This window comes from Talpa occidentalis, unplaced genomic scaffold (assembly GCF_014898055.3).
Source record: "Talpa occidentalis isolate TD23 unplaced genomic scaffold, MPIMG_talOcc4v2.1 talOcc4.13, whole genome shotgun sequence".
NCBI classification, from domain to species: domain Eukaryota; kingdom Metazoa; phylum Chordata; class Mammalia; order Eulipotyphla; family Talpidae; genus Talpa; species Talpa occidentalis.
In genome coordinates, this window is record NW_023601322.1 from 20,357,728 (window position 1) to 20,383,369 (window position 25,642).

At 41.5% G+C, this 25,642-nt stretch overlaps 2 protein-coding genes across 3 annotated transcripts in view; both read left to right on the forward strand.

The window, feature by feature from the left end:
- The first annotated feature begins 12,377 nt into the window (after window positions 1–12,377).
- On the forward strand, window positions 12,378–22,849 carry IER3IP1 (immediate early response 3 interacting protein 1). Its single transcript, XM_037508560.2, has 3 exons — window positions 12,378–12,528; window positions 18,317–18,418; window positions 20,028–22,849. Exons 1-3 carry the CDS (start codon window positions 12,438–12,440, stop codon window positions 20,081–20,083), a joined length of 249 nt encoding a protein of 82 aa, XP_037364457.1. The 5' UTR covers window positions 12,378–12,437; the 3' UTR covers window positions 20,084–22,849.
- A 1,583-nt stretch (window positions 22,850–24,432) lies between these two features.
- HDHD2 (haloacid dehalogenase like hydrolase domain containing 2) overlaps window positions 24,433–25,642 on the forward strand; it is a 35,091-nt gene continuing 33,881 nt past the window's right edge. For both annotated transcript variants that reach the window (XM_037508555.2, XM_037508559.2), the window contains exon 1: window positions 24,433–24,553. The gene's annotated coding sequence lies outside the window, so the exon portion shown is untranslated. The remainder of the gene's footprint in view (window positions 24,554–25,642) is intronic.

Here is a 25,642-nt window from a genome sequence, read left to right on the forward strand (position 1 = left end):
CAAAGAGATAGGAAATGACACTGTTGGTGAAGACATGGGGCAAATTAGAACCTTTGTACACTGCTGCTGGAAGTGTAGAATGGTACAACCACTGTGGAAAAGAGTCTGGCAGTTCCTCACAAAATTAAACAGAATTGTCACTCCACCAGGCAATCCCACTTCTAGTTATATACCCCAGGACATTGAAAACTGATACTCAAACAAATCTTTGTATGTGAATGCTCATAGCAGCACTATTCACAATAGTCAATTGTAGAAACAACCCAAATGTACAAATGAATGGATACACAAAATGTCTTTTCAACAAAACATTACTGGAATAATATACATTTGAACAAAATAAACCTCTATCTTTATATACCTCAGACTATATATAAAATTAAATATGAGACATAGGATAGATCTAACTATATAACTTAAAATCATAAAAATTGCAGAGCAAAATGTAGGAGAATATCTTCATGACTAAGAGGGAAGGCAAAGATTTCTTAGACATACAAAGAAATAAGTATTAAAAAATAACCACACGAAACCAACCCTGATAAGCTGAACTTTATCCTGTCTGCTCATTATGACAAGAAAATGAACATGCAAGCCACAAACTGATAGAAAATATTTGCAACATATATCTAATAAAAAATGTGCATCTAGAATATATACAGAACTCCATCAAGCTAAAGAATTGAACAAATATTTCACAAAAGGAAATGTACAAATCTCTAGAAATATATGAAAAAGTGCTCACCACCATTAATCATCAGAAAATGCAAAAATCACAATGCAGTACCACTGCATATGCTCAAGATGACTACAATTTAAAAACTGGCAACACTAAATGTTGAAAAGGTTGTGGAGCAACTGGAAAATCTTAGACACTGTTGATGGGAATGTAAAAGGATACAAACCGTTTAGGCCTGGCAGGTTCTTATGAAACTAAACATGTACTTACTCTATGTCATACAGTTCTATTTCTAGGTATTTATCAAAAAGAAATGAAGACAAATGTACACAATGTACAAAAGAGAGGTGCAATAGTGTTTAGAGCAGTTTTGTTCATAATAACCAAGAACTAGAAACAGTTGAGGGGTTCATCAATAGGAGAATGGATTTTTTTTAAATTGTGATACATTCATATGAGGGGAGACTGCCCTGCAGTATAAAGAAATGAATTACTGATATATGCAGTACATGGGTGAATCTCAAAAATACTGCACAAGAGTTTATACTGTAATTATTTGATTATAATGATTTATAGTTTTATAATGGTTCCAACCAACCTATACAGGGTAAAAATTTACAACAATGGTTGCCTCTGAAGGCAAGTAAGAATAAGCTGGGAAAAGGCATTAAAGAACTTTCTGGGATGATGATAATGATCTATATTTTGATAAAGCTCTGGGTGACATAGATGTACACATTTATTAAAACCCAGGAAGTCTACTGAAGTTGTGTGCATTTTATTGTATGTAAATTTTATATCAAAGAAAAAATATAAGCAAATGTTAAACTCTAGTTAATGAGTTGCATGTTCAAATATTTAGGGGGACGTGATGTCTGTAATTTACTTTGAAGTGCACGGGGACCAGGATGGATTAATAAATGTGTAGAAGGATAGACAGGTGATAAAGAAAGCATAATAAAATCCTGTTGGTAGCACCTAGATTTTGGGCATATGAGGGTTCACTGTAAATTTGCAACATGCTTGCAATTTTTATGATAAAATGCTGAGGAATCAACAAGGATTACATAGTCCAGTGTTGCAACAAATTCCTGTGTGTGCTAGTGAGAAGTTATCTGTATGTTCCTTGCCATCTCTATACATATTTTAATTTTCCCTGTATTCTTCTGGATAGCTTCTATAGTGTTGGTGGTTAGAAGGCATAAAAACAGTCCCTAAGAGATATTTCCTTTACTAATGTTAGGCAGAGTTGGGAATTTTCTTTTTCACAATATCCCCAAGTGAACTGTTATGAGTTAAGTCTCTACTTTAGGAGGCAGTAAGTGAGGGCTGAGCTACACCAACAAGACTTAGATGAACAGGGAGGAGAGGAAAGACACTGGTGAGCAGTTAGCTCTGCCATCACTGAAAAGGGCTCTTCTTGAATATGGATGTTGGAATGTTGGTCATGTTGCACTATTATTGGCAAGACTACTTCTCTTTTAGTGAAGAAGCAGGTTTTCAGCTGAAGGATAAAATACTGTGTCATCCTCTGGTGAATCCTCTCACCCTCCTGCGCAGCTGGCCTGTACCCTGGTTCTTGTATAAATAAAATAAATCTTTTAAAAAAAAATATTGTGTCATCCTGTCAGCAAAGTCTTGAATGTTCCAGGCATGGCGCAAGATACTAGGAAGCAGGAAACCCCTGTTCTTAAGATCCATGCTGTTTAGTGGAGGATGCATTTATAAAGAGATAGAATGCACAGGGGTTAGAGATAGATGGCGCAGGGGTTAGAGTCTCAGCGCTATCAAGCTATTGGCTACCACTGCAGCATGAGTTGGATCCTGGCCAGGGAGCTAACCCACAGGGCACAGCAGACCTCTCCTGTCTCACCTGCTGCTCAGTAAATCTGCCTGTTCAGCTCCCCACTCTGTCTCTGGTGAATCCTCCCTCCCCGCCCCCCACCCCCATACCTCTGGCCTACAACCCAGTTCTTGTATGCATAAATAGATAATTTTTTTTTTTTTTTTAAAGAGAGCAATAGAATGCTATAGTGGAGACATGTAGAAGATGCTTTGGGAAGGTGAGGAACAACACCTGACCCAGACTGGAAAGTAAGAAGAGGCTTTTTTCTAACATCTCATTTGCCTCCTTCCTGAAATGTTTTGCCTGGAGGAGGTGACAAACGAAAAGGGGCTTCCCCTGGTGGCGCAGCGGTTGCGCGCTGGGCTGTGAAGCCCGCAGCCTGTTCAGCACCGGTTCGATCCCCGGCCAAGAGCGAGGGTCCCACATGGTGCGCAGACCTCTCCTGCCGTGCCCACTGTTCCCGTCAGCAGCGTACTTCGTCAGTCTGCCTGTTCTGTTCCCTGCTCTGGCTCTGGTGAATCCTTTCACCCTCCCGTGCTTCTGACTGTACCCAGTGCTTGTAGAAATAAATAAATCTTTAAAAAAAAAAAAAAAGAACTTATCCAAACGAAAGTTGAATGTAGAGGCAAGGATGGGAGGCGGGGGTGAGGAAGGAGTAAGGGAAAGTTGTGTGGGATATGTCCTTGACTCTAATCCCAGAGACTGGCATTAGGAGAGAGAAGGTGGGTGGCAGAGGCAACAAACACCAAAATCAACAGAACTGTCAAGCATAAAAAATGAGGTGCTACAGATCCTCTGCTGAGCTGGAAAATCTTATTTCTTGAAACTTGAACAGGTTTCTACAAACAAATGCATAAACAGTCATCTGCATTGTATTATTATATTTCCATTTTTACTTATGTCTGTGTCTAAAAACACAAAAGACATTTTTTGTGCCCCCTGCTCCAGGAAAAGTCTGTTGGAAGAAAACCATGTGGCTTTCCTACTACTTAGAAAAAGGAACTGTTGTCTATAATATAGCAGATTTCCAGCACAATCACAGTCCCCAAATTCTTCCTTACATCTGTAAATATTCTTCCTGATTAACTTTGGTTTCCCTAATCACCTCCTACCTCTTCCTTCCATCTCCCTGAGTATATAAGATTAATAAGGTTACATTTGCAAAGAGAGATCTTTCTTTAATAAGCTACATAAATAACAATGGACATAAGAAGCTCCCTTGGGAGATACTAATTAATTCTCAAAACCCCTAAGAGGTTTCCTTTCTTTAGCATTAAGTAACAAGGAAGGAAAAAATATTGGCAACAACAGATGGGTGTTCCATCTTCTGGAACAGAACTTTTTATTCTTAGCTCTCAACAAACCAAGGCTAATTGAACCTTGTAGATGCTCCAGAACTAAACTGAATTGGAATGGTATTTTCATATATTCTAAGGCTTGAAAACTAATACTAAAAACATAAATATGGTCAAAGATTTTAGTGCTACCACTTTTATCTTGAAAATTGTTTATGCTATCTATTGTCTACAAAATAAATCCCAAGTTCTTACCTGTTATTCAAGGTAAGATCATATAATTCAGGTAAGAATGTATAGTTTAGACCCAGTCTATACTGGCTGTCTCAGCAGTCTCCCTATGTTGGTTCCAGTTCTTACCTTCTTGCTTTTGCTGACACATTTTCCACCTGAAGGCCCTCCTTTCCTCTCTTCTTCAGAGAACTCTGTCCTACCCTCAAATTTCAGCAACTCAAATCTACCCCTGGCTCTGCCTTTCCAGGCCTTCCTTTTAAAAATCTTTATTTTGCCCTCATTATTAATAGTTTGATTAGCTATAGAATTTTAGGTCCAAAATTATTTTCCTTCAAGACCTTGAAAGAAGTACACCATTATCTTCTATATATAGTGCTAATCATTTTCTCATTTCTTTAATAGATAACATTTTTCCTCCCTTGAAATTTTAGAGTCTTCTTTTTAATAGGATTTGAGATTTAAGATTTAATAATTTTTGAAATTTCATGATGATGGGCCCAGGTAATGATTTTTAAAAATCATTTAACCTACTCAGTATCAGTGGATCTTTAAGTTTGAATACTCATACACTTTTCATCTCTGCAATTTTTTATTTTTTATTATTATTTCCTCCCTACATTTCTGTCCTTATGAAACTCCCATTTTTCTATTTTCTTTCTTTCTGCTCACATTTTTTGTATCGATTTTTTGTCTATTTTCTGGGCTATTTCCTCAACCTTATCTTCCAATGAACTCTTTTAAAGGGCTATCACATTTTGAATTTTAAGAAATTAATTTTAAGAAAATTTCTTTTTCTCTGGTAGTTGATTTTGTATAGAAATTGGGGGGGATCCTGTTTAAATGCCTTTCAAATCACTTTTAAGACTGTTAATTAGACTTTTATTTATCTCTGTTCTCTTCTGAGATCAATTTTACTGATTATTCATCTTAGTCTTTCCTTTCACATTGCTTGTTTTCCCTTTACCTCCTGCTTACCTGCTTATGTTTGTTAACAGTAAACTTGAGTGGATCTATACAATGGTGTGGGGAGAATTACCTTGCTAGAAGTATGCAGCTGAAAAGTATGCAGCTGAAAAGTATGAAACTGGCAACTTAGCAAGTGCAGGCTGTGTACTATACTAGACTGTGTCCAAGCAGTTTGGGATTCAGGGCTGGAAAGCTGAATATTTCACATGCAGATCATCAATCAATCTGCCTGTTTTCAGCCCTGCATCAGATAATCTTCGGGTTCTCTATTTTATGCCTGGCTCTGAATCAGGAGCTTTTGCGAGATTCTTCAGGACAGTGGCTTTCACCTCCCCTGCAATCCATTCATGTTTTATTCTGACTGAAGCTTTATCCACTGAGTGTCCATCCATACACTTACTTCCTTTTTTTTTTTGTCTTCCAGATATTGTTGAAATTGCTTATGTCCCTCCGTATCTTTGCTATTACAAAGGTATTTTCTTTTTTTTATTCTTTTATAATTTAGTGGAGTCTTAAGAAGGAGTATATGTGAGAAATACATGTACTTGATGCACCATCTTGAACTAGAAGTAAAGCATATATATTTAAAAGTTCTCAGGTGATTTGACAACCAGCCAGTTTGGAAAACGCTGTTATACATTATCTTTTGTTCTCACTTTCCCTTTATTTTAACACTTAATATATACTGCTTTGTAGCTCCATGTACTCTGTGGTTCATTTTTCTTAGTAGTTGACAATTTTCATCAAAGCAGAAGTATATCCAATGACTATTTGTGCTTAGTTTCCTACATACATCACCCAACTCCTGCACAATGCAAAGCGTATTTTAAAATTCCAATTCTGATAGAGTAAAAAAAAACAAATGAATGAGTGAAGGAATGACATGCATTTGAGTGTTTTTTTATTCTGCTTTTATTTAGTGGGGTGGGCTTTTTATTTTTTTTTTTTGGGAAATAAAACTACTCAGCTATATGTAGCCATTGAGGATTAATCCCCTTTAAAAATAGATACAGTGACTCATTTTTATTTTGTAAGGAAACTTTCCACTTCCAAGAGCCCTATTTCCAGAAACACTTCATAATGCACAAGCTTTCAGCTTGCAAATGGTTTCATCTGAGTCTTATACCAGGAATAGCTTATATGAATCCATAAACATGAATGAGGCTCTTGTGGGATTTTCCTATTTTTGTCCATTGCTTACCTAAATAGAACCCATTTCGGTGAATTCTACTGCCATAAACCCATTTAAACTCAAGGTTGCCATTGTAAATAATAGGGTTAAAAGCTAACATGCCTCAGTCATCATTGATTCATATCTCAGACATAGACAACAAAATAAATATATGTATTAAAATATAGCAGGATAAAAATGCTTCAAACCAATAATCCATTTTTATCATTCTTTAAGATGAGGTCTAAATTTTTAATAAATAACATGCATAATCCTTATCTCAATGAACTATTTTTTAATGAATGCAGGAATAGAAATGCTGAGATACAAAAATAGGAATGGAAAGAGAACTGTCAACATATTTACTGAAGAATTATTCTAAGATCTGATTTGTAAAAATGTTCTCTTTACCACATACCTGATATTTTTCTTTGAGTTAGTGAAAGGTTTTAGTCAGTTTAAATAGTAACTATTTTTTAATCACTAAATATTTTAGTTTTTTACAGGTGATATGGGTGTTATGCATACCCTTTGAGTCAAATAGGATCATGGGGATGAAATCCAGGTTGTGGGAAGTTCTAAAAGACAAATGGTCCATCTTTCTCAACAAAGAAAGTCTTTTCCTCACTTTGCTTTAAAAGAGGCACTTGGGCTCCTCTGGGAAGAATAAACTTTGGAGAGGCAAAAGTGGAGTCATAGAGGGGCCTCCCTGGTAGCACAATGGGTTACTCATCAGCACCATGAAGCAGTCCACAGCTACTGCAGCAATAGCTACTGCAGCAGTTTGATCCCAGCCAGGGGGCTAACCCACATGGTGCAGCAGACCTTTCCTATCTCACCTGCAGCTCCCCTCAGCAGTGTATTTCAGTGGTTCCACCTGTTCTGCTCCCCACTCTGTCTCTGGTGAATCCTCTCTCATATACACACATATACCCCGCCCTGCATCTCAAGCCTACACTCCACTTCTTGTATGTATAAAAAAATAAATAAATAAATCTTTTAAAAAGAAAATACTCCATATTAACAGTTACAGAGAAAATCTGAAGCAAGTGGTTTAAGATGTTAAAGTGTGCCATCTATCAATCCTAAAGAGAAAAAAAACTGAAGAGAAAAAAATCAAGACTTAAAGAAGCAAAAGAGAGATATTTGTCTCTGAAATTGAAAAAAGTTTTGTCTTCTATTGTAGTATCCTGTAGGATATCTAACAAGAATGCATGAAAATATTTTATATAGATGAGACACAGGGCAAGCTAGGGTTATTAGGCAGTTTTAGGGACAGTGCAGGAGGGGACCTCTGAAGAATTAAGGGAGGCTTCAGAGATAAGGACAACCAAGGGAATGTAACCAATTCCACTGGGAAAAACAAACATCCCAGGATGGTCCTGGTTTTCTTCAGGTGATAAAGATAAGGTGTGGAGATGCTCTCCGGGAAGACTAGGCCATAAAGATAAAGGTGTAACAAATGGGGAAAGACAAACCTGTTAGATAAGGAATGTGAAGATCTCACTAGCAAATTAAGTGAGACAGCCAAGAACTGACCAATCACAAAGAGACTGGTAGAGCTTTAGAATAATCAGGGAAAGAAAGTATATATTCCCTGAGATACGACTCCACTTTGGCTTCCTTGCCCCTCCCAGCCTGGTTCCCTGGCCTGGGAGTCCCACTTTATTTCTGCTCTTTTTCTCCTCAATAAACTTTCTTCTTCTTCTAAACAAACCTGCCTTTGCTCGCTTGCTTGCCTGAGCGTCTGCGAAGTTCCTGCTGCGGCTTCGTGAGACACCAACCCGTGGGGGGTCTAGCGGCTGGGGCTCAGCGCTGCCCTGCAGCCTGGAATCCATTCCTGGCTGGGAGACTAGGCCTGACAATTCCGGTATCATAGACATCAGAAGTTCAGCACCAACAAAGCAAGTTCTAGTTTTAAATAAACCATAATCAGTAATTTTTTCCCAAAATCCTAAAATGCAAAATATGCCTCTTACCAAGTTCTTTTTTCACAGGACAGATTTTTTTTTTTTTAAAGGAGACAACTGTTTGATAAATATATTAAAAAGATCACGTTGGGCGCCAACCTGTTATAGGACAGGGAGAGGGGCAGCCCAAACCCCGCAAACCTGCCTATTCTAAATGGGTTCTGCCATCCGCCGCATCAACACAAAACATATGACACTTTAATGGGAAGGAACTTTAATAAAAACTAGGAAACAATACAGGTAAGGCAAAGAGTCTAGTTTCTAAATGAAGCACCCAAAGTTACCCGTCCCCTCGTGGGTAAAACTCCATCCATATGAGATCGGCCCAGAGCAAGGCCCCAAAGCCTGCCCCAAGTCTAAAGCATCTTCCAGTGGGGACCCACAGAAAAGAGTCACAAACAACCGGACAAGCCCGGAAGGAAAAGAGCAAAATCAACATCAAGATAAAAGCTGCCATTGTCACCTCCCCACGGGTCTCACCCACATCTGTGTCACCCCGTCCAGACCAAAAGACAAGCGCAGCTTCTTCACGTGTCTCTAGGCTCCATGCGCCTCCTCCAGGTCTCCTGGCTCCATCCTGCTTCCTTCCTCAGTCTCTTCTTCTGCTTCTCCTCTTCCTGCTCAGCTCCACCCTCCCTTGGGTGGGGCAGGGAAACTCCCCCTTTCCTGGGGACCACCCTGTTACAGTCGTTTGAATTTTTTTTGCAAGTAAGGATATAAGAGGAACAATTCTTTTTAAGGATATGGTCTGCTGTTGTCAGCTTAGACCACAAACCTGGATTATTATAAAAATAATGAATCAGATAATCTGCTAGTAGTGTAACAGGGTGGTCCCCAGGAAAGGGGGAGGTTCCCTGGTTTGGGCTGCCCCTCTCCCTGTCCTATAACAGTAGCAGCTGTACATTATCTTATATTTGAAGCTGCTTTTGCTGGGTTTAGAGATGGGAGAAGGGGTGATGCTGAAGCAACCTTAGAGATCAGAATCACCTAATTTTATGATGAAGTAATTTGATTCTTTTGCTAATGAAAGAATTGGATCATGTTGTTATAGAGCAACCCCGATATTAAACGGGTTCCTGGCTGTGGGTCCTCACCCGCGCGCTTTAAAGGGACTTATGAATACTCTACTACAGACACACGCAAAAGGGTTAATAAAAGGTTTATTTACAAGAGAAAAAGAAATAAGGAAAATGTACAACTCAGGGAGAAAATAGGGAAATAAAGTCTTTAATGCGTCCTACTCGATCCGACGACCTGGAAACCCAAAGTCACTCTCAGAGCTAGACGGACGCCGCGAGCTGGCCGAGGGCCCCAAAATGGAGAGAGCCCCAAAGCCCACATGTCTGCCTTTTGTATCCACCTGGCTGCTTAACCCCACCCTCAGGTCCCAGCCACCTTCCCTTGGGTGGTGATGGGATGTAGAGTTCCCAGTGTCTTTGGCTTTGGCCTGGGGTGGGGGTGGAGTCCACAAAGCCTGTATGGAATTTGCTTTGGGGCAGCCTTTTCCCCCTAACACTGGGGTGGGGGTGGAGTCCACAAAGCCTGTATGGAATTAGCTTTGGGACAGCCTTTTTCCCCTAACAATGTGAGTTGCAACCCAGAGGCTAGTGACACAAATTATCTGTAGGAGGGCTTATGCCCACCTCCACTTCACCCACCCCCATATTCTCCAGTCATCCCCCTTTACCTCTTGTCCTCAGTAAGCATGCAATCTAATAAAAAATATATATATACAGTTCACTGCTCAACCAAAGCTTACACATAAGGCCCTCTGGTATTTCCTTCCTCTGTCCAGTCAAGCACAGAAATCTTGGCATGGTAGCTGTCCACTTACAGGTACAATTTTCCTTCTGTCACCAGAGTCTAGAGTTTTACGGGCCTCAATAATGGGAGGATTTGTCAGTGTACTGTTGTTTCTCTTTATCTTCTGTGTTTATTCCTATCTGATGTGCACTTAGGGCCAATTCTGGAGATAATGTTTATTTATGTGTGTGGAATTGATATATCTCTTTATCCCTATAGACCCTAACTAGAAATTAAGTTTAATTTCTTCTTGGGAGTTTAATTATTTTGTTCTTCCTTCTTCTATTTCTTCCAGTATTAGCAACACAAGAGCTTCCAAAGTTCTAGGACTGAATGTGCTGCTTTTCCCCTTTTCTTTTTTCTTTTTTTTTTTTTTAAGATTTTTAAAATTTATTTATGCATACAAGAGCTGGGGTACAGGCCAAAGATGCGGGGGTGAGAGGATTCACCAGAGACAACAGGCAGATCGACTGAAGTACACTGCTAAGGGGAGCAGCGGGCAAGTCAGGAGAGGTCTGCTGCGCCTTGTGGGTTGCTCCCTGGCCGGCCAGGGATTGAACTTGCTGCAGAGGCTGCGGATTGCTTCATAGTGCGGTGCTTAACCCTTTGCGCCGCCAGGGAGGCCCTGCTTGTCCTCTTTTCTATCTTAGGGAGCCCTAAGAAGTTCAATATGTAAATACTTTACATACTTGTCCTCAAACAATATCTAAAATTTAACATGATGGAACTCAGCCTCTTAACTGCTGCTGTCAAATATAAACAAAGCCAGATACCAGCCAGAGTACCAAAGACAGATTTTAATCTGTAATATACTATTGCAATAGGGAGGAGGGTCAAGTGTGGACTGAATTTAAATTCAATTTGTACAGAGGTGACTATTCTAAGGAGGGCATTTACAGGGAGAATTGGGAGAAGAGAGGAGGAAGGTGGGTGGATGGGAGGGAGTTTAATAAAAGTCAGGGGAAGTGAAAAATTACAAAGGGGGGGGTCAGTGTAAATGTTGATTAGGTCAGCTGTGTCTGCTAGCTGGCAAGATCAAAGGTAGGATTTTACCTTCCCTTGGAGACTGAGAGGCCTACACTTCCTGATGATTATATTTAAAGGAGCGGCTTTCAGATCTTTTGGAAGACATTCCTAAATTGTAAGAAATGCATCTACATCTCAAAGGGAGAAAGGAAGGATTCACATTTGCAAGTCCTCTAAGAAAGGTGATCAGGGAATGGGCTAAAACAAAGAGTTGGTTCTTTTGGCAGCCTCCAGCTTTCTCAGGCAGGTACTTTAAGAAAGGTTGGGGACATGCTAGGAATGGGGCCTTGTGCCGTTCAAAACTATGTTAGTGGTAGTTTAAAACCTTGAATGTGAGGGTAGAGGGGTGGATGAAATAATTCGTGTTGAGACTCTGCAGTTTGTATAGGTCATGGTTGAGTCTCAGCAAGAGGGCTTAAAGGAGCCTGGCTAGAATTTGATAGCGGAGAGAACGTTTCTCATTGAGTAATTTTAAGACCTGTTATTTTATTAAAAAAAATTTTTTTTTACTTCACAAAGCCTCCATTTCTTTGTCTGTAAAAGAGGAAAATTAACATCTTATGCATGTGTTGGGAGGATCGAATCCAGAGCTGTGCAGTTGAAAGACACCGCTGAAAGGTTCAGCGCGGTAAAGAAAAGGAGAGCCAGGCTAAATTTCTCAAAGGGAGGGAAAGTTTATTGCGCCCCGGGCGGACCTCATGCACCCAAGGTGGGGGTCAGTGAAGCCGCGCACGTTGTTAGGGGGAAGCAGGGTTTTATAGGGTAAGGAGGGGTCAGGTGGGAAGTTGGGCTCCCACGGCGGGAAAAAGTTTGTTGGGCGGGGGGAGTTTCGTGGGGTAGGTAGAGGTTCTTTGTCTGAGAAGAGACTCGTAGGGGGAGAGGGGAGGCTCATTTTCTTAGTCCTCCAGGCAGGTTTTCCACACTCCTGCCCCCAGGTGGGCTACCTGGTGGGTTTTTGCATTCCGGCCTCCTGCATGGACCTTTCAACCGCAAACTTCACACGTCATTTTCAATGCACTCAAAGCCACAATCCTAAAAACGCCGGAAAAAAAAAAAAAAACACAACAGTAAAAATCAATGTTAGTCCTTTATTTCCCTAATATACTAAAACATTTTTTAAATTATTGGGAGATTTTACGTTGTTTTCGTCCTAAATCTTCGAAGTTCGGTGTGTATTTCACCCTTACAGCACCTCGATTCGCTCTGGACCAGGCTCATCTCAAGAATTCCAAGTCCACAAGCGACACTGCACGAGCCAACACGGGTCTAGACAGCAGGCGGACCGGCCTTCGCGGCGCGGCGCGGGCGTGTCGCAGCCAGACAGGGCGGAGCGTCGCTGAGGCGTTTTGGGCCTCGCGAGCCTCCGTAGGAGCGCGCCGGCGGCGGCGGCGCCACGTCCCCTGCGGCGGCCGGAGCGCGACCCGCTGGGCTTGGGCGCTCGGTAACTATGGCCTTTACCCTGTACTCGCTGCTGCAGGCGGCCCTGCTGTGCGTCAACGCCATCGCGGTGCTCCACGAAGAACGCTTCCTCAAGAACAGTGAGTCGGGCCCCGGGCGGGCCGAGATGGCGGCGGCGGAGCCCGGGGGCGCGGACCCGAGCCTCGCCGCGTCGGGGGATTGGCGGGGGGGGCGGAGGGGGCGACGGGCAGCCGCGGGCTCTCCCTTGGGGGCCTTTCCTTGAGGTGGCGTCGGTGGGGAGGTGGGAGGGAGCTGAGTCTCTCTCACGGGGCCAGGCTTTACTCAGCAGCGGCTGAAGGCTGTTGTGATAGCCCATCCGGCGCCGGCCGGGGGGCGGGGGGCGAGGGCGGGGGGCCCGGGACGCCCCTGCCTGCCAGAGTTAGGTTAGTGGGTAGTAGTCTGGCATGGCTCTGCGTCGCGTTTATTAGTCAGAAATCCGGGTCTGAGTTTTCAGTTGATAAGGGAGGGGCGTGGCTCGTTTGGAGCGTAGGGAATTGGAAGAATGAACTGAGAGGGTTAGGGGGCTTCCTGGGCTTTGGGGGTCAGAGGAGAGGGAAAGGTCTGGGGTTCTCATTACATCCAGCCATCACGTTCCGAGAAAAGTTTATTCAGCACAACTTTTTTTTTTTAAAGGTTTATTTATTTATGCATACAAGAGCAGGGGTACAAGCCAGAGGTGCGGGGGTGAGAGGATTCACCAGCGACAGAGTGGGGAACAGAACAGGCAAGACTGACTGAAATACACTGCTGAGGGGAGCAGTGGGTGAGACAGACAGGAGAGGTCTGCCATGCCATGTGGGTTTCTCCCTGGCCGGCCGGGGATCGAACTCGTGCTGCAGAGGTCGTGGATTGCTTCATAGTGCGGTTGCTTTACCTCTTGCGCCACCAGGGAGGCCCTATAAAGCACAACTTTTTAGGTGCCCAGGATGTGCCAGGAATTGTGCTAGAACCTAAGAATAGAGAGGCACAAGTTATGCCTACCTGCACACCAAAGTTCACCAGTCTCTGTGCCACCCTAGGCAGGCGGCTTCTTGCAATGTGAGGCAAAATTGAGGCAGGCCACTTTATGATGTGCCTCGTTTGTCACAGTATGCCAGCTATGTCTGTGTGAATCACTGAAACTCAAACCAATAAGGAAGATTGATTCGTTTCATTTATTCCTCAGGCAAGATTTATTGAGCACAAATTATATGCAAGGCCCATGTAATAGAACCTGAGATTACAGCAGTTGCCTTGCCCTTCTAATGGAAATTAATCTAAATAAAATCTGAACAAGTCACAATAACAGGTAATGCAGAATATTATGGAAGACAAGTGCAGAATGGCACTAACCTATGAATCTGGGAAAACATCTTGGAGGAGGTGTGTTTAACCCAAAACCTGATAAATGAGTAAATATTAAGTAAGTAGGTGTGAAGGGTTGGGAGAAGTTGGTAGCATTAGGAGTGCTAGCTGGTGTGAAAACTCTGAGGCAGTTGAAAATAAGGTCTTAAACAGATCTGTAACCAGATCTGTGTTTGATTTGCAAGATCTTTCTGACTACAGTGTGGAGAACAGATTGGATGGATAAAAGAGTGGATATGGGAAGCACCATTCCTAACAGGGCTGTAGATATGGTGGGTATAATATCAGTTGAGTTTGTATAAGAACAATAATAATAATAACTAACACTTAGCCAAAGTCTGTATCAAGTGCTTTACATATTTTACCCTGTGTAACTCACAACAGTCCTATGAGATAGGTACTGAGGAACCTGAAGCATAATAGAGAGTAAATTTTCAAAAGTCACACAACTAGAAAGTGACTAGGATTCAAACATAGGCATTCTTACTCAAAGAATCCATCTCTTTACCACTGTTTTATACAGGAAAGTAGGAAGGATCATCTTGTGGGTTGAATTGTATCCCACCCAAAAGATGTATTGAAGTCTTAGCCCTAGGTACCTGTGTATGTGACCTTCTTGCAAAACAGGGTCTTTGCAGGTGTAATCAATCAGGTTAAGATAAGTTATATTGAATTAGGATGCATTCTAGATCCCACCTCAAATATGTTGTCCATATAAGGAGAGAGATGGAGATGCACAGACCCACTCAAGAGGAAGCATTGTAGGGCCTCCCTGGTGGCGCAGCGGTTGAGCGCTGGGCTGTGAAGCTGCCCGCAGCCTCTGCAGCCCCGGTTCGATCCCCGGCCACCGGGGAGGGTCCCACATGGCGCGCAGACCCCTCCTGCCATGCCTGCTGCTCCCCTCAGCAGTGTCCTCCATCTGTCTGCCTGTTCTGCTACCTGCTCTGGCTCTGGTGAATTCTCTCACCCTCCCGTGCTTCTGATTGTACTCAGTGCTTGTATAAATAAAAAAATCTTTAAAAAAAAAAAAAAAGGAAGCATTGTAGCCACAAAGTCAAAGAATGCCTAGGATTACCAGTAGCTACCTGAAGCTAGGAAGAGAGATGGATGATATTATCCCTTAACGTCCCGTATGGAACCAACTTGATTTGAGATTTCTACTCTCCTGAGTTGTGAGAAAATAAATCTCTATTGCGGCAAACCACAACAAAGCGATGCTTTGTTATGATAGCCCTAGGAAATTATAAGTCAGAAGAACATAACTTGGTGTTTGCAATCAGAAATTTTTGCCATTTAAATTCATTCCTAAAATTATAGCAGCAACTCTTGGCTGGTCTTAACCATTTGTTCCTTGCTAGACCCTCTAGCTTTTGAAGTCACAAGAAAACCACAGAATTAAATCTTTCTCTTTAAACAAGCAAAGCCCTTAAAACTTTGGCCAGGTTCCTTATAAAAACAACTGAGACTCTCTAAGTAGCAGTTTGAGGGAAAGCTATTTTAGTAAAATGTAATCCCTGGAATTACATCTGGTCTTTCGCTTGTTACCTTGTATTTATTTGTGGAATATCTAAAGAAATGGTTTGCTCTCTTTAGCTAAAATTCCATTTTCTTTTTCATCCTAGTGTCATAAGAATAGAGATGAGTCTAGAATTAACTGAGAACTTGGTCAGTTAATTTCATTGTAGACCCCGTATTGTAGTTTTGTCAGAGTAGTTTAGTGTAGAAAAATGTATTTTTTCTGGGACTTGCTTCTTTAATTGTGTAAAGACATATTTAAACATCTTATTAGAACAGGCCTAAGAGAATGAAAGAGTTTTGGAAGTTATTTATGATAAAAATTGAATGGATGATCAGATAGCCCTGCATTCAGAAGCTGCCACATGTAACATGTGCAACAGTTAGTAATTAAGTGCAATAGGAGTATTTGAGGAACTGTGATGGGATATAAGGCTAGAATGTCAACTTGAGCAGCAGGCAGTGGGAATCCCCACATGATTGTGAGGTGGAAAGGTCTGACCTTTAAGGAAGAAAACTCAAGAGATTGACACAGCGAGATTTCAGAGGCATCTTAGGAAAGTCTTGAAACAGTTGTAGAGACTGTGACAGTAACCACTGCGATCTATGGTGGTTGTACAACTCAAAAAAGTGTGGACTGAGAAGGCTGTGGTACCAGCCCCAACCCAAAGGCCCTCTAGAGAAAGAATTCACCAACAAGCACTAGTAGTTGAAGCAGGCAAGGTTTTATTAGAGACTTGTCCATGAGGGAACTGGTGCTGGAAAGAATTTAGCCTGACTCTTCGAAGGGACTTAGGAGGAGATAATTGACATGTAGCTCCATAAGATAGAAAGGAGAACAGTTTTATAGCTTGCTCTGGGTTGGGGTACATTCAGGCATGCACAGATGAGTTACATTCCAACTGCACATACATGGGCTCTCAGCCTTTTCCTCCTGGAAATTGTGAGATCTAACCCTTTTTGTCTAACATGGCATCTTATGGTCAGTAGGGTGGACCAAATTGTTTGGACAGGGTGTCGGGACAGGGCCCACCACTCCAGGATATAGTAAATTGTTCAACAGGACTTCAATCAACTGGTAACTTCTTTTACCTAGATTGTTTCTTTCTTTTTTTTTTTTTTAAGATTTATTTATTTTATTTATACAAACACTGGGTATAGGCAGAAGCCTGGGAGGGTGAGAATTCACCAGAGCCAGAGCAGGGAACAGAATAGGCAGACTGACGAAATACACTCCTGAGGGGAGCAGCGGGCATGGCAGGAGAGGTCTGCAGCCATGTGGGACCCTTGCTGGTGGCCGGGGATCCAATGGCGCTGCAGAGGCTGCTGCGGGCAGCTTCACAGCCCAGCACTCAACAGCTGCACCACCAGGGGAGGTCTTACCTAGATTGTTTCTTAAGTACAATGTGAACTAAGTCTTAAAGGGTGAATAAAGATCAAAGCACATCAGCTCTGTTGTGAACTCGAATGTTAAATTAGTTTTAAAGATTTATTTTTATTTATGCATACAAGAACTGGGGTGTAGGCCAGGGTTGTGGGGCCGGGGGCAGTGAGAGGATTCACCAGAGACAGAGAGGGGAGCAGAACTTATGGATCTACTGAAATACACTACTGAGGGATACAATGGGCAAGAAAGAGAGGTCTGCTGTGCAGTGTGGGTTAGCTCCCTGGCCAGGGATCGAAGTCATGCTGCAGTGGCTGACGACAGTTTGATAGCGCTAAGAACTTTAACCACCAAGAAGGCCCTATTAAATTATTTGTAAACCATGTGTTACAGTGTTGATGTGGCAAATGAACATGAAACCTTTATTTAAACTTTATTTCAACCAAATAAAAGTTGATTTAAAAAAGTGAGATTGTTTCCTGATATTTGGTTCTTTCATATATAAAATAAATGAAGACTTGTTCTTTGTCTTCAGGTTTAAGGGTTATTATGTCAGGAATTAATTAAAGCCTGTAGTCATATGAGATTAAAAAAAAAAGTAGTCATGTGAGATATGGCAGGTGGACCTGAAATGAGGGCAAGAGAAGAGCACATTGTAGAAATGAGGACATGGATGTCTTTAGGAGAATGTGTAAGGCAATAGAAAAAGAATTAGTAGGTGTGGGTCAAGAAAGTGATGCAGAGAGTAAAAGACCCATTTACAGAGAATAAGTGGGGTAGTGGACTAAATTCCTCACCTCAAAATTGAGAAAGGAAAAGGAGTGATCAAGAGGGGAAAAGTGTGCCCTGTTGGCAGGATGAAGCATTCTTTGAAGGCCTAGCCCAGCTGTGATAGGGCTTATGTTAAATTTCCCCAAATGATGTGAATTTCAGCTATAATGTTTTTAGACAAATGTTGGGTTTTTAAAATTCTGGATTGAGCTGATTAATTAATCAACTTGACACTATGCTTTGGTTTTCTGTTCTGACCTGAAAAATGTTTTATTACTTTGGGGGGACTAATCAGGGCAGTGTAGGCTTCTTCATTGAATGGAATGCCATGGAGTAATTTAGACTAAGGTTTTTTTTGTTTTTGTTTTTTTTTTTTTTTAAGATTTATTTATTTATACAAGAACTGAGGTACAGTCAGAGGCGCGAGAGGGTGAGAGAATTCACCAGAGACAGAGGGGGGAGCAGAACAGGCAGAAGGACAGACCTGAGGGGAGCAGTGGTCAAGGCAGGAGAGGTCTGTGTGCCATGTGGGAATCTCTCTGGCTGGCTGGGAATTGAACCCACACTGCAGAGGCTGCAGACAGCTTCACAGAACGGCGCTCAACCTGCTGCACCACCTGGAAGGCCCTAGACTAAGTTTTTTTAAATAAAAGTGGAAATGAAATTTGTTCATGCTGTCGAAAGTAAACAAAATCAATATATCATAAGATATAACTCAGTATTTTAACTTTTAAGTCAAATGACTTTTGTATCTTTAACAAAAAGTAAGCTTATCTTTTAGAATATGACTAATGAAGGAGCAAGACAAGCACATAATAAATTTTAACACATCTAATCATCTTTCTATTATGCAGTTGGCTGGGGAACAGACCAGGGAATTGGTGGATTCGGAGAGGAGCCAGGAATTAAGTCTCAGCTAATGAACCTGATTCGATCTGTAAGAACTGTGATGAGAGGTAAGGAGAAAAATTAGTGTAACTAAGTTTTAATTTTGTGGTTTGATTTAAAAAGCAAAACCTCTGAGTACAAATACTATCACATTGGTTTTTGTAATGCAATTTTTTTCTTTTTAACATGACTTTACTGCTTAAAAGTGTTGGTTTCTTTCTTAGTTTGCCTTTTATTTCTAAGCCAGTTCATGCAATTCAGTGGTGTAATCATTTAACTCCTGCACCACCAAGGTGGCCTTGTTAAATTATTTTTAAACCACATGTTACAGTCAGTGCTGATGTGGCAAAAGAGCATGAAACAATTGCATGAAATCATGCATGCATCAAACTGCATGAAATCATGCAGCTCAGTGGTATAATCTGTATGTTAACCTCAGAGCTGAAAGACAATGAACTTCTTACCTCTAAAATGTGCTTTTTAAGTTGTAAAGTACTTTATAGTCTTGGAAGCCTTTCAAGAGAAAAATAAAAGTTCCATATCTACCATTCTATTGAAAAATATTTTATTTTAGACAACTTCACACTTTTTATTTAAAACCATTACAATCAGGCCATGTGCACAGGCTGTGTGTCTCCCTCTTTTATTAGCTGCTTTAATCATGGCTTTGGGTGAAATGATACATAGCTTCGTTCTTAATTTAGTGATAAAACTACTTTGGCACTTTTGAATCTTCTCTGCACTGTATTTTCTAATGCCAGGTGGTACTAGCAGTCATGAGGGTCTACTTCTGCCAGTGTGTTTGTGTTCTCAAAGCTGCACCAGCACTAGCCACTGATGTTTCACACTGAAGTAGATGTTCCATTGTGACCTTGATCCCCAGTCACACAATCCCTCTTTAAAATAAATTTTGAATTTTCTGATCCAGCACATATTTGAATGTTCGCTGTTTTGTTTTATTTTTTAAAGATTTATTTGTTTATGTATACAAGAGATGAGGTGGGGTACAGGCCAGAGATGCGAGGGGGTGAGAGGATCCACCAGAGACAGAGTGGGGAACAGAACAGGCAGACCGACGGAAATACACTGCTGAGGGGAGCAGCGGATGAGACAGGAGAGTTCTGCTTCGCCATGTGGGTTTCTCTCTGGCGGCCCGGGGATTGAACTCGTGCTGCAGAGGCTGCGGATTGCTTCATAGTGCGGTGCTTAACCCCTTGCATCACCAGGGAGGCCGTGAATGTTCGCTGTTTTAGCTACTTGCAAATGATTATGATGGCAGGTTTTTATTTTATTTTTTTTAAGATTTATTTATTCATGTAACAAGAGCTGGGGTACAGGCCAGAGATGCCAGGGGCAGAGGGAGGGCGGTGTGAGAGGATTCACCAGAGACAGAGCAGGGAACAGAACAGGCAGACCAACTGAAATACAGTGCTGAGGGACCAGCGGGCAAGACAGGAGAGCTCTGCTTCATCATGTGGGTTGCTGTATGGCCGGGGATCAAACTCATGCTGCAGAGGCTGTGGATTGCTTCATCGTGCGGTGCTTAACCCCTTGTGCCACCAGAGAGGTCCCAATGGCAGGTTTTTAGATATTTCCCTCCGTCCTTCCTAGATGCTAGTAACTTCTTTCTGATATTTCTTTTAGTAACCAACTCTTGTTTTTTTTTTTCCTTTGCAGTGCCATTGATAATAGTAAACTCAGTTGTAATTGTATTACTTTTATTGTTTGGGTGAAGATCAGTAGGGGAAATGGAGACTCAGAGGAAGAGATGCCACCAGAAGTGATTACTTCCATCATCATTGGAATATATACATCTTAACTGGTCATCCTTGCACTTGAAAAAAATGTAAAACTGACAATAAAACAAGAGTCCCTATTTATCTGATTTTTTAAATGTTGCAATTAAAATATCATTACAGAAAGATCAGATCATCAGAGGTAGTAGCTATCCAGGATTGGAATACATTTGATTGCTGACTATTAATAAAAGTTCATGCTATGGGGAACATTATTAAAGGGCATAGGACTGTCACTTCTCTGTTTTTTAGAGATTTTCTCTCAGTTCTCAGGGATAAATTTTTTTTCAAAGTTTTGAAGTTTCTTGTGACTATAATGGAAAGAGTGATTATCCTTCTAGATAAAATTTAAAGGATTTTTAAAAAGTATTTACAACACATAAAATGATAAATACATAATTTGGATAATTTTATTTTGAATTCCTTGGTTAAATGTTTTGTTGATATGTTGTCTTAGCTATGAAAAATTCAAATTTCTAGTAAAGATAGTAAATAACTATACTCTGATTTCATAACTATACTCTGATTTTAGAGAGAATTTTATAGCTGTTAGATAGTCACATGATGATAGTGATTGTGATTTTGTTTAAAGTTCTTTTCATGCACTTGCTATTTTATTAATTGGCCTGATAGGACCAAACCAGTATCTGCGTATTTTCATTGGTAGAAAAATCTATCTAAAAAAGTCTATGCCCTTTTTATAGTGATGACTTTTTAAAATCAGCATAAATATTATCCTTCAAGATTCATAAATAATCACAATGAAACTATTATATGACTTAGAAAAATTTTATTGTAAAGCAAGTATCTCTCCAAATCACCACATATCCATTTCTTGGAGACATAAAGACATTAAGTAAGGGTGTGAATTTTTTTTTTTTTAATTCTTCAGTCTATCACTAAAGCATTCATGCTGAACAAGTTTTGTTGTTTTTTTGGTCTCAGATCATCCTATATATGCTTTTTTCATAATATTCTTTTATGCAGAAAGATTATATGTAAATGTTTTTTCTGGAAATTGACAGTTTTAATATTTTAAGGGGGGGTGAAATGACATCTTTGTTTATAGAACATTTGTAAATAAAATAAATGTAAGTCAAGCATTTGTTTTTGTACCTGAGAATATACCTGTCAGTGTTAACTGAATTAATCTCATTTGTATGTAAATTTCTTGTGTTTTTTGTGGTTGAATCACTGAACACAGATTTAATGAAAGTAAGCATTCACTTCATTTTTTCAAGGAATTAACAATTGCTGACATATATCAAGAAGACTCGTGAACAACTTTTGTTCTATGATTTAAGTTACTCCTAAAACTTTGGAGCCTTGTCTGAATTAGAAATGGATCATTTCTGGGCCACTGGATTGCAGCTTAACCAAAGAAATATACCAGGGATTCTTCTTAGTTGATTACTTGGCTAATGTGAGTAACATATTTGGCACTTAGAGGTCAAATATTCTTTTTGGCCTTACAAAGAACTGGACATGAGTCCAGGTTTAAGTTACTGAACAAATTCAAAAGAAGCAATTAGTTGAGGGCACTTCTCCACAATTTGAAACAGAAAGCAAAGAAAGGCCTTAGTTAGATGCCATTTTCTTGTAAGAAAATGAGAACACATGGTATTTAGTGTCAGCGTACCCTTCACCCACCCCTGGAAAGAAGTCAGAGCAGGGCAGGTTCAGCGTATTCTGTAGGAAAGTGGTTTTAAGAAAAGTGAAGTATTGGACATCAAAATATTTCCTCTCTGAAGACCATCTACATAGTTCTAGCTTTACTGTGCCTGAAGGGAAGTATGTAGGTTTCGCAGGTTAACCTTGTTTCCCCCAGAGCAGTTGTGATTCAGTGACCATAGGACGCGTTAACTTAAGTGTATGCTTGCCTGCCCATATCATCCCCCTTAGCCATTCTCAGGATTAATAATTTGTGATCATTTTAGACTCCAAATATCCATGATGTTTATGGTCCTTACACATGCTGATGCTACTCTGTATGCTGCTCATCTGTTGTGTAGATTACCCAAATCATACCTTAATCTTTAATCTAGTACAGTAGTTTTCAAACTTCAATTGTTAATAGCAAAATCAGACTTTCAAAGGAATAACCAGAACTGTAATGCACCAATATCTAAAATGGATGGGTCGTGCCCATTCGTTCTTTGATTTTTACCAGAAGTAGGGCTAGGTCCCACTGTTCAGCCTTCATCCCCCTTGTCAAAATTTCTAAGGCACTTCCACAATACCCTGTGTTTTAAACATGGCTTGACTATTGTTTGTAAAATCCCTGCTTTAGATAGAACAAGCAGTGTGATATGTGCTCTAGGCATATGTAATCACGTGTATATATGTACTTATGAAATGATTTGAGAGAAAGCCATTTCAGTAAAGAGGAGGCAGGCTGTTCCTGATATAGCAAGCAAAATCTTTTATCATGTGACTTAAATTTCCTAAGACAGTTGGTTGCCTCATCTAGAAAACTGTTCAATAACTTTCAGAAAACAATCTGGGCCAAATAGTTATATATATTTATGTATATAATCTTTTCCAGGTCAGCTTTTGATTCTAGATGTACCTCACTCAAAGACATGTTCAGAAATAAAATGTTTTTGGTGACAAAAAAATCACTTTCTGTTTGACTTACAGCTTCAAAGTTATCAATAATAAAATGTTGTTATTAAGCAAAATGAAAGCCTTTTTGCTAAAATTGCTCTTGACCGGAATGGTCATTAGACGTCAGATGCTGTAAAACATTGTGCAAGGACCTGGAACAAATAGGGAAAGATATACAAAGGTATATTTGGTCAACTGTTTTTCAGTTCTGCTCTAGCTTCCTTTACTTCTCTACTACCTTTTTTACCCCACCTTTTAAAAAGTTTTTACCCCACCTTTTCTTTCCCAAATTCAGCCCCACCCTTTTAAGGACCCACCCCTTCCTTAGTCATCGTGCACTTTAGAAAGCAGAATCCTGAGTCTTGATGAGAAGGCTGTCGTTAGTCTCATACTATTACTCCATATCACCATGAAGGATACCATCAGTTACACAACCCAGTTGCCCAAATTTGGTACCTAGTAATTATCTTGATGCTTTTCTCTCATGTAACCAATTTTTCTTTTACCTCCTAAAGATCTCTTGGATTTGACTGCTTTGTTTCCACACATTCTAGTTTAAGCATATCTTGTAGCCCTGCAATAGTTTCTTAACTGGTCTCACATTTTGGCACTTCCATCCATTCTTTATATTACAATTAGAGTAGCATTTAGAAAAATGCATGTCTTACATTACCTACTTTAAAATTTTTCAGTGATGTTTTAATGTGATCAAAGATAGCTTCTAATTCTGAAGGGGAGAGTAGGAACAGGTTCCTTTTCCTCAACCAAGTAGGCCCTCACACAAAAGAATAAAAGACCCAAGTAAGCTCCAAACCCAGTCAGGAAGAAGCGTAGAGGGTCACTAGTCCAGAGAACAGGGTTATAACATGACACGGTGACGGCAGCCCTGGGCAGAGGGGATACTGGGTTAGGGTTACGAGGAGTCCCCCAGTCAAGGAAGGAGCAGCAGATTTGTCGTGGGGGTCTATATATGTAAACCAAAGTTTATATCCTATTGTGTCAGACTGCTCCACAAAGTTTTTCATTTAGTAGTTTTCACAGAGCGCCTAGAATGACCATCTTTGCACTCAAGTTTACTTGGATCAAAGGAAGACAAGTGTGTGAGAGGGAGTGGTGTGGGAGCTAGTACTCCCTATGTCAGCATAATGCCCCTAGGGAAGATAGGCACTGACTTAGCTCTATGACAGGCTGGTTGGAAAACATGACAGCGTAGGGTTTTGGAATAGCTAATGCAGGACTAGTGAGGTCGCTACCTGCGGCAGTGGCTAACAAAAACAGCAGTAAGTGCCAGGTATAAAATTCAAGCAGCAAACCAGGAAAGACTTCGGAGACTGGACGTTTCAAGGGCTGTATCAAGACGATTTATGACTTACCCCTCGAGAACGGGCAAGAAAGTGGTGCAATGAGGGAAGGTGGAGGCAAAGAAAGTGAACAATGGTGCTATGGAATAGGAAACAGCTACGGAGCCAAGGAGAGGGTTTCTTTTTCGTTTTTCTTCTTGCATCTAGTCCAGCAGGCTGCGCCTTGGAAAGAGCGGGTCTCAAGTGCAACTCTACTTTCTTCTCTAAGATAGTGATGGAGCAGGACTAGACCCAGTAAAAGACCAGCTGCGAACCCCGCGCGGGCGGGGCAGAAATAGACGGGATGGGGCGGGACTTCCGGTGCGGCCTGGCCCAGCTTCCGGCGCAGGCGGGGTTGCGTCCCGCTTGCTCCGGGCCCGCAGCAAGGACGCAGAGGAAGGCGCCGCTGTGCTGACTTTCCCGTGAGCGGGGCCTTAGCTGAGGACGGCGTGCGGAGCGGGTGAGGAGCCGCCCTGGGACGGACGGCCGCCGGCCCGCTTGAAGGCTGCATCTCTTTGTGAGCGGGTGAGGGGGCCCGCGGGCTGCGTGTCCCGGGCGCCCCCACCCACCCGCTGGCTCCGTTTGATCTGCCCCGCCCCTCCGCGCGGGCCCGCCCCCTCGGCCGCCCTTCTGCGCGTGCGCGAGGCGTTTCCGCCCGGGCTCTGGTTCGCGGAGTCTAGCGCGTCGCGGCTCTAATGTGTTAACCCTCGGAGCCTGGACTGGGCGACGCTGGCCTCCCTTCCGGTCAGCCTGGCCTTGCCAGCCCCGGGAACTCGGGCAGAGCCCCCTCCGCCCAGCCTGGGGGGTGGCAGGATTGGCTCTTGAGTTAGTGCTGGAAGGTTCTCGGCTACGTCCCAATTCCTGAGAACGGGTTTCCAGAGCTTAGTTCATTCAGAAATCTTCTTGCGCGTTATTAGATGGCACATGCAAAAGGCAGCACAGCCGCTTTCCTCACGGATCCAGAGTTTGGACCGGTGATGAGTGTAATAGGGGAGCTCGCTGGGGCATCCTAGCCCAGCCCTGGCAGAAAATAAGTTCGACTCAGGTATGCCAGAGGAATCAGAAATGAGAGAGTGATGCTTACCTGAGACCCAAGGCCTGAAGGAGTTGCCTGGGGAAAGGACTGGAACAATGCAGGGAGCAAAAATGGTTTCAGACAAAAGTCCAGCGATGAGGGAAGTAAAGTGTAGGACTTTGGGCGACTGCGGTGCATGGAACTTGGCTTCAGGAAAGGACAGATGAGTTGAAGTGGTAAACCACGGCCCTGTACACTAGTGTTCATTGTTGAGGTTTCATCTTGAGGGTGCTGGGAAGTCTTGGAAAAGTTTTAAGTGAAGAATAACTGAATAATAACGTTGTTGATTGAATACATACGGTGGTTCCAGACTTTTCCACTAGAAGTATATTGGTGCAAAAAGATTTGTACACGCCAAGGAGTCTAATAAACATTCTGAACAGCCCCAAGCTCCCAAGAGAAACTTTTAATTGAAATCTTTTGCTTCATCTTAAATATTTATGCAATTTTGAGTAATATGTGATGATATATCCT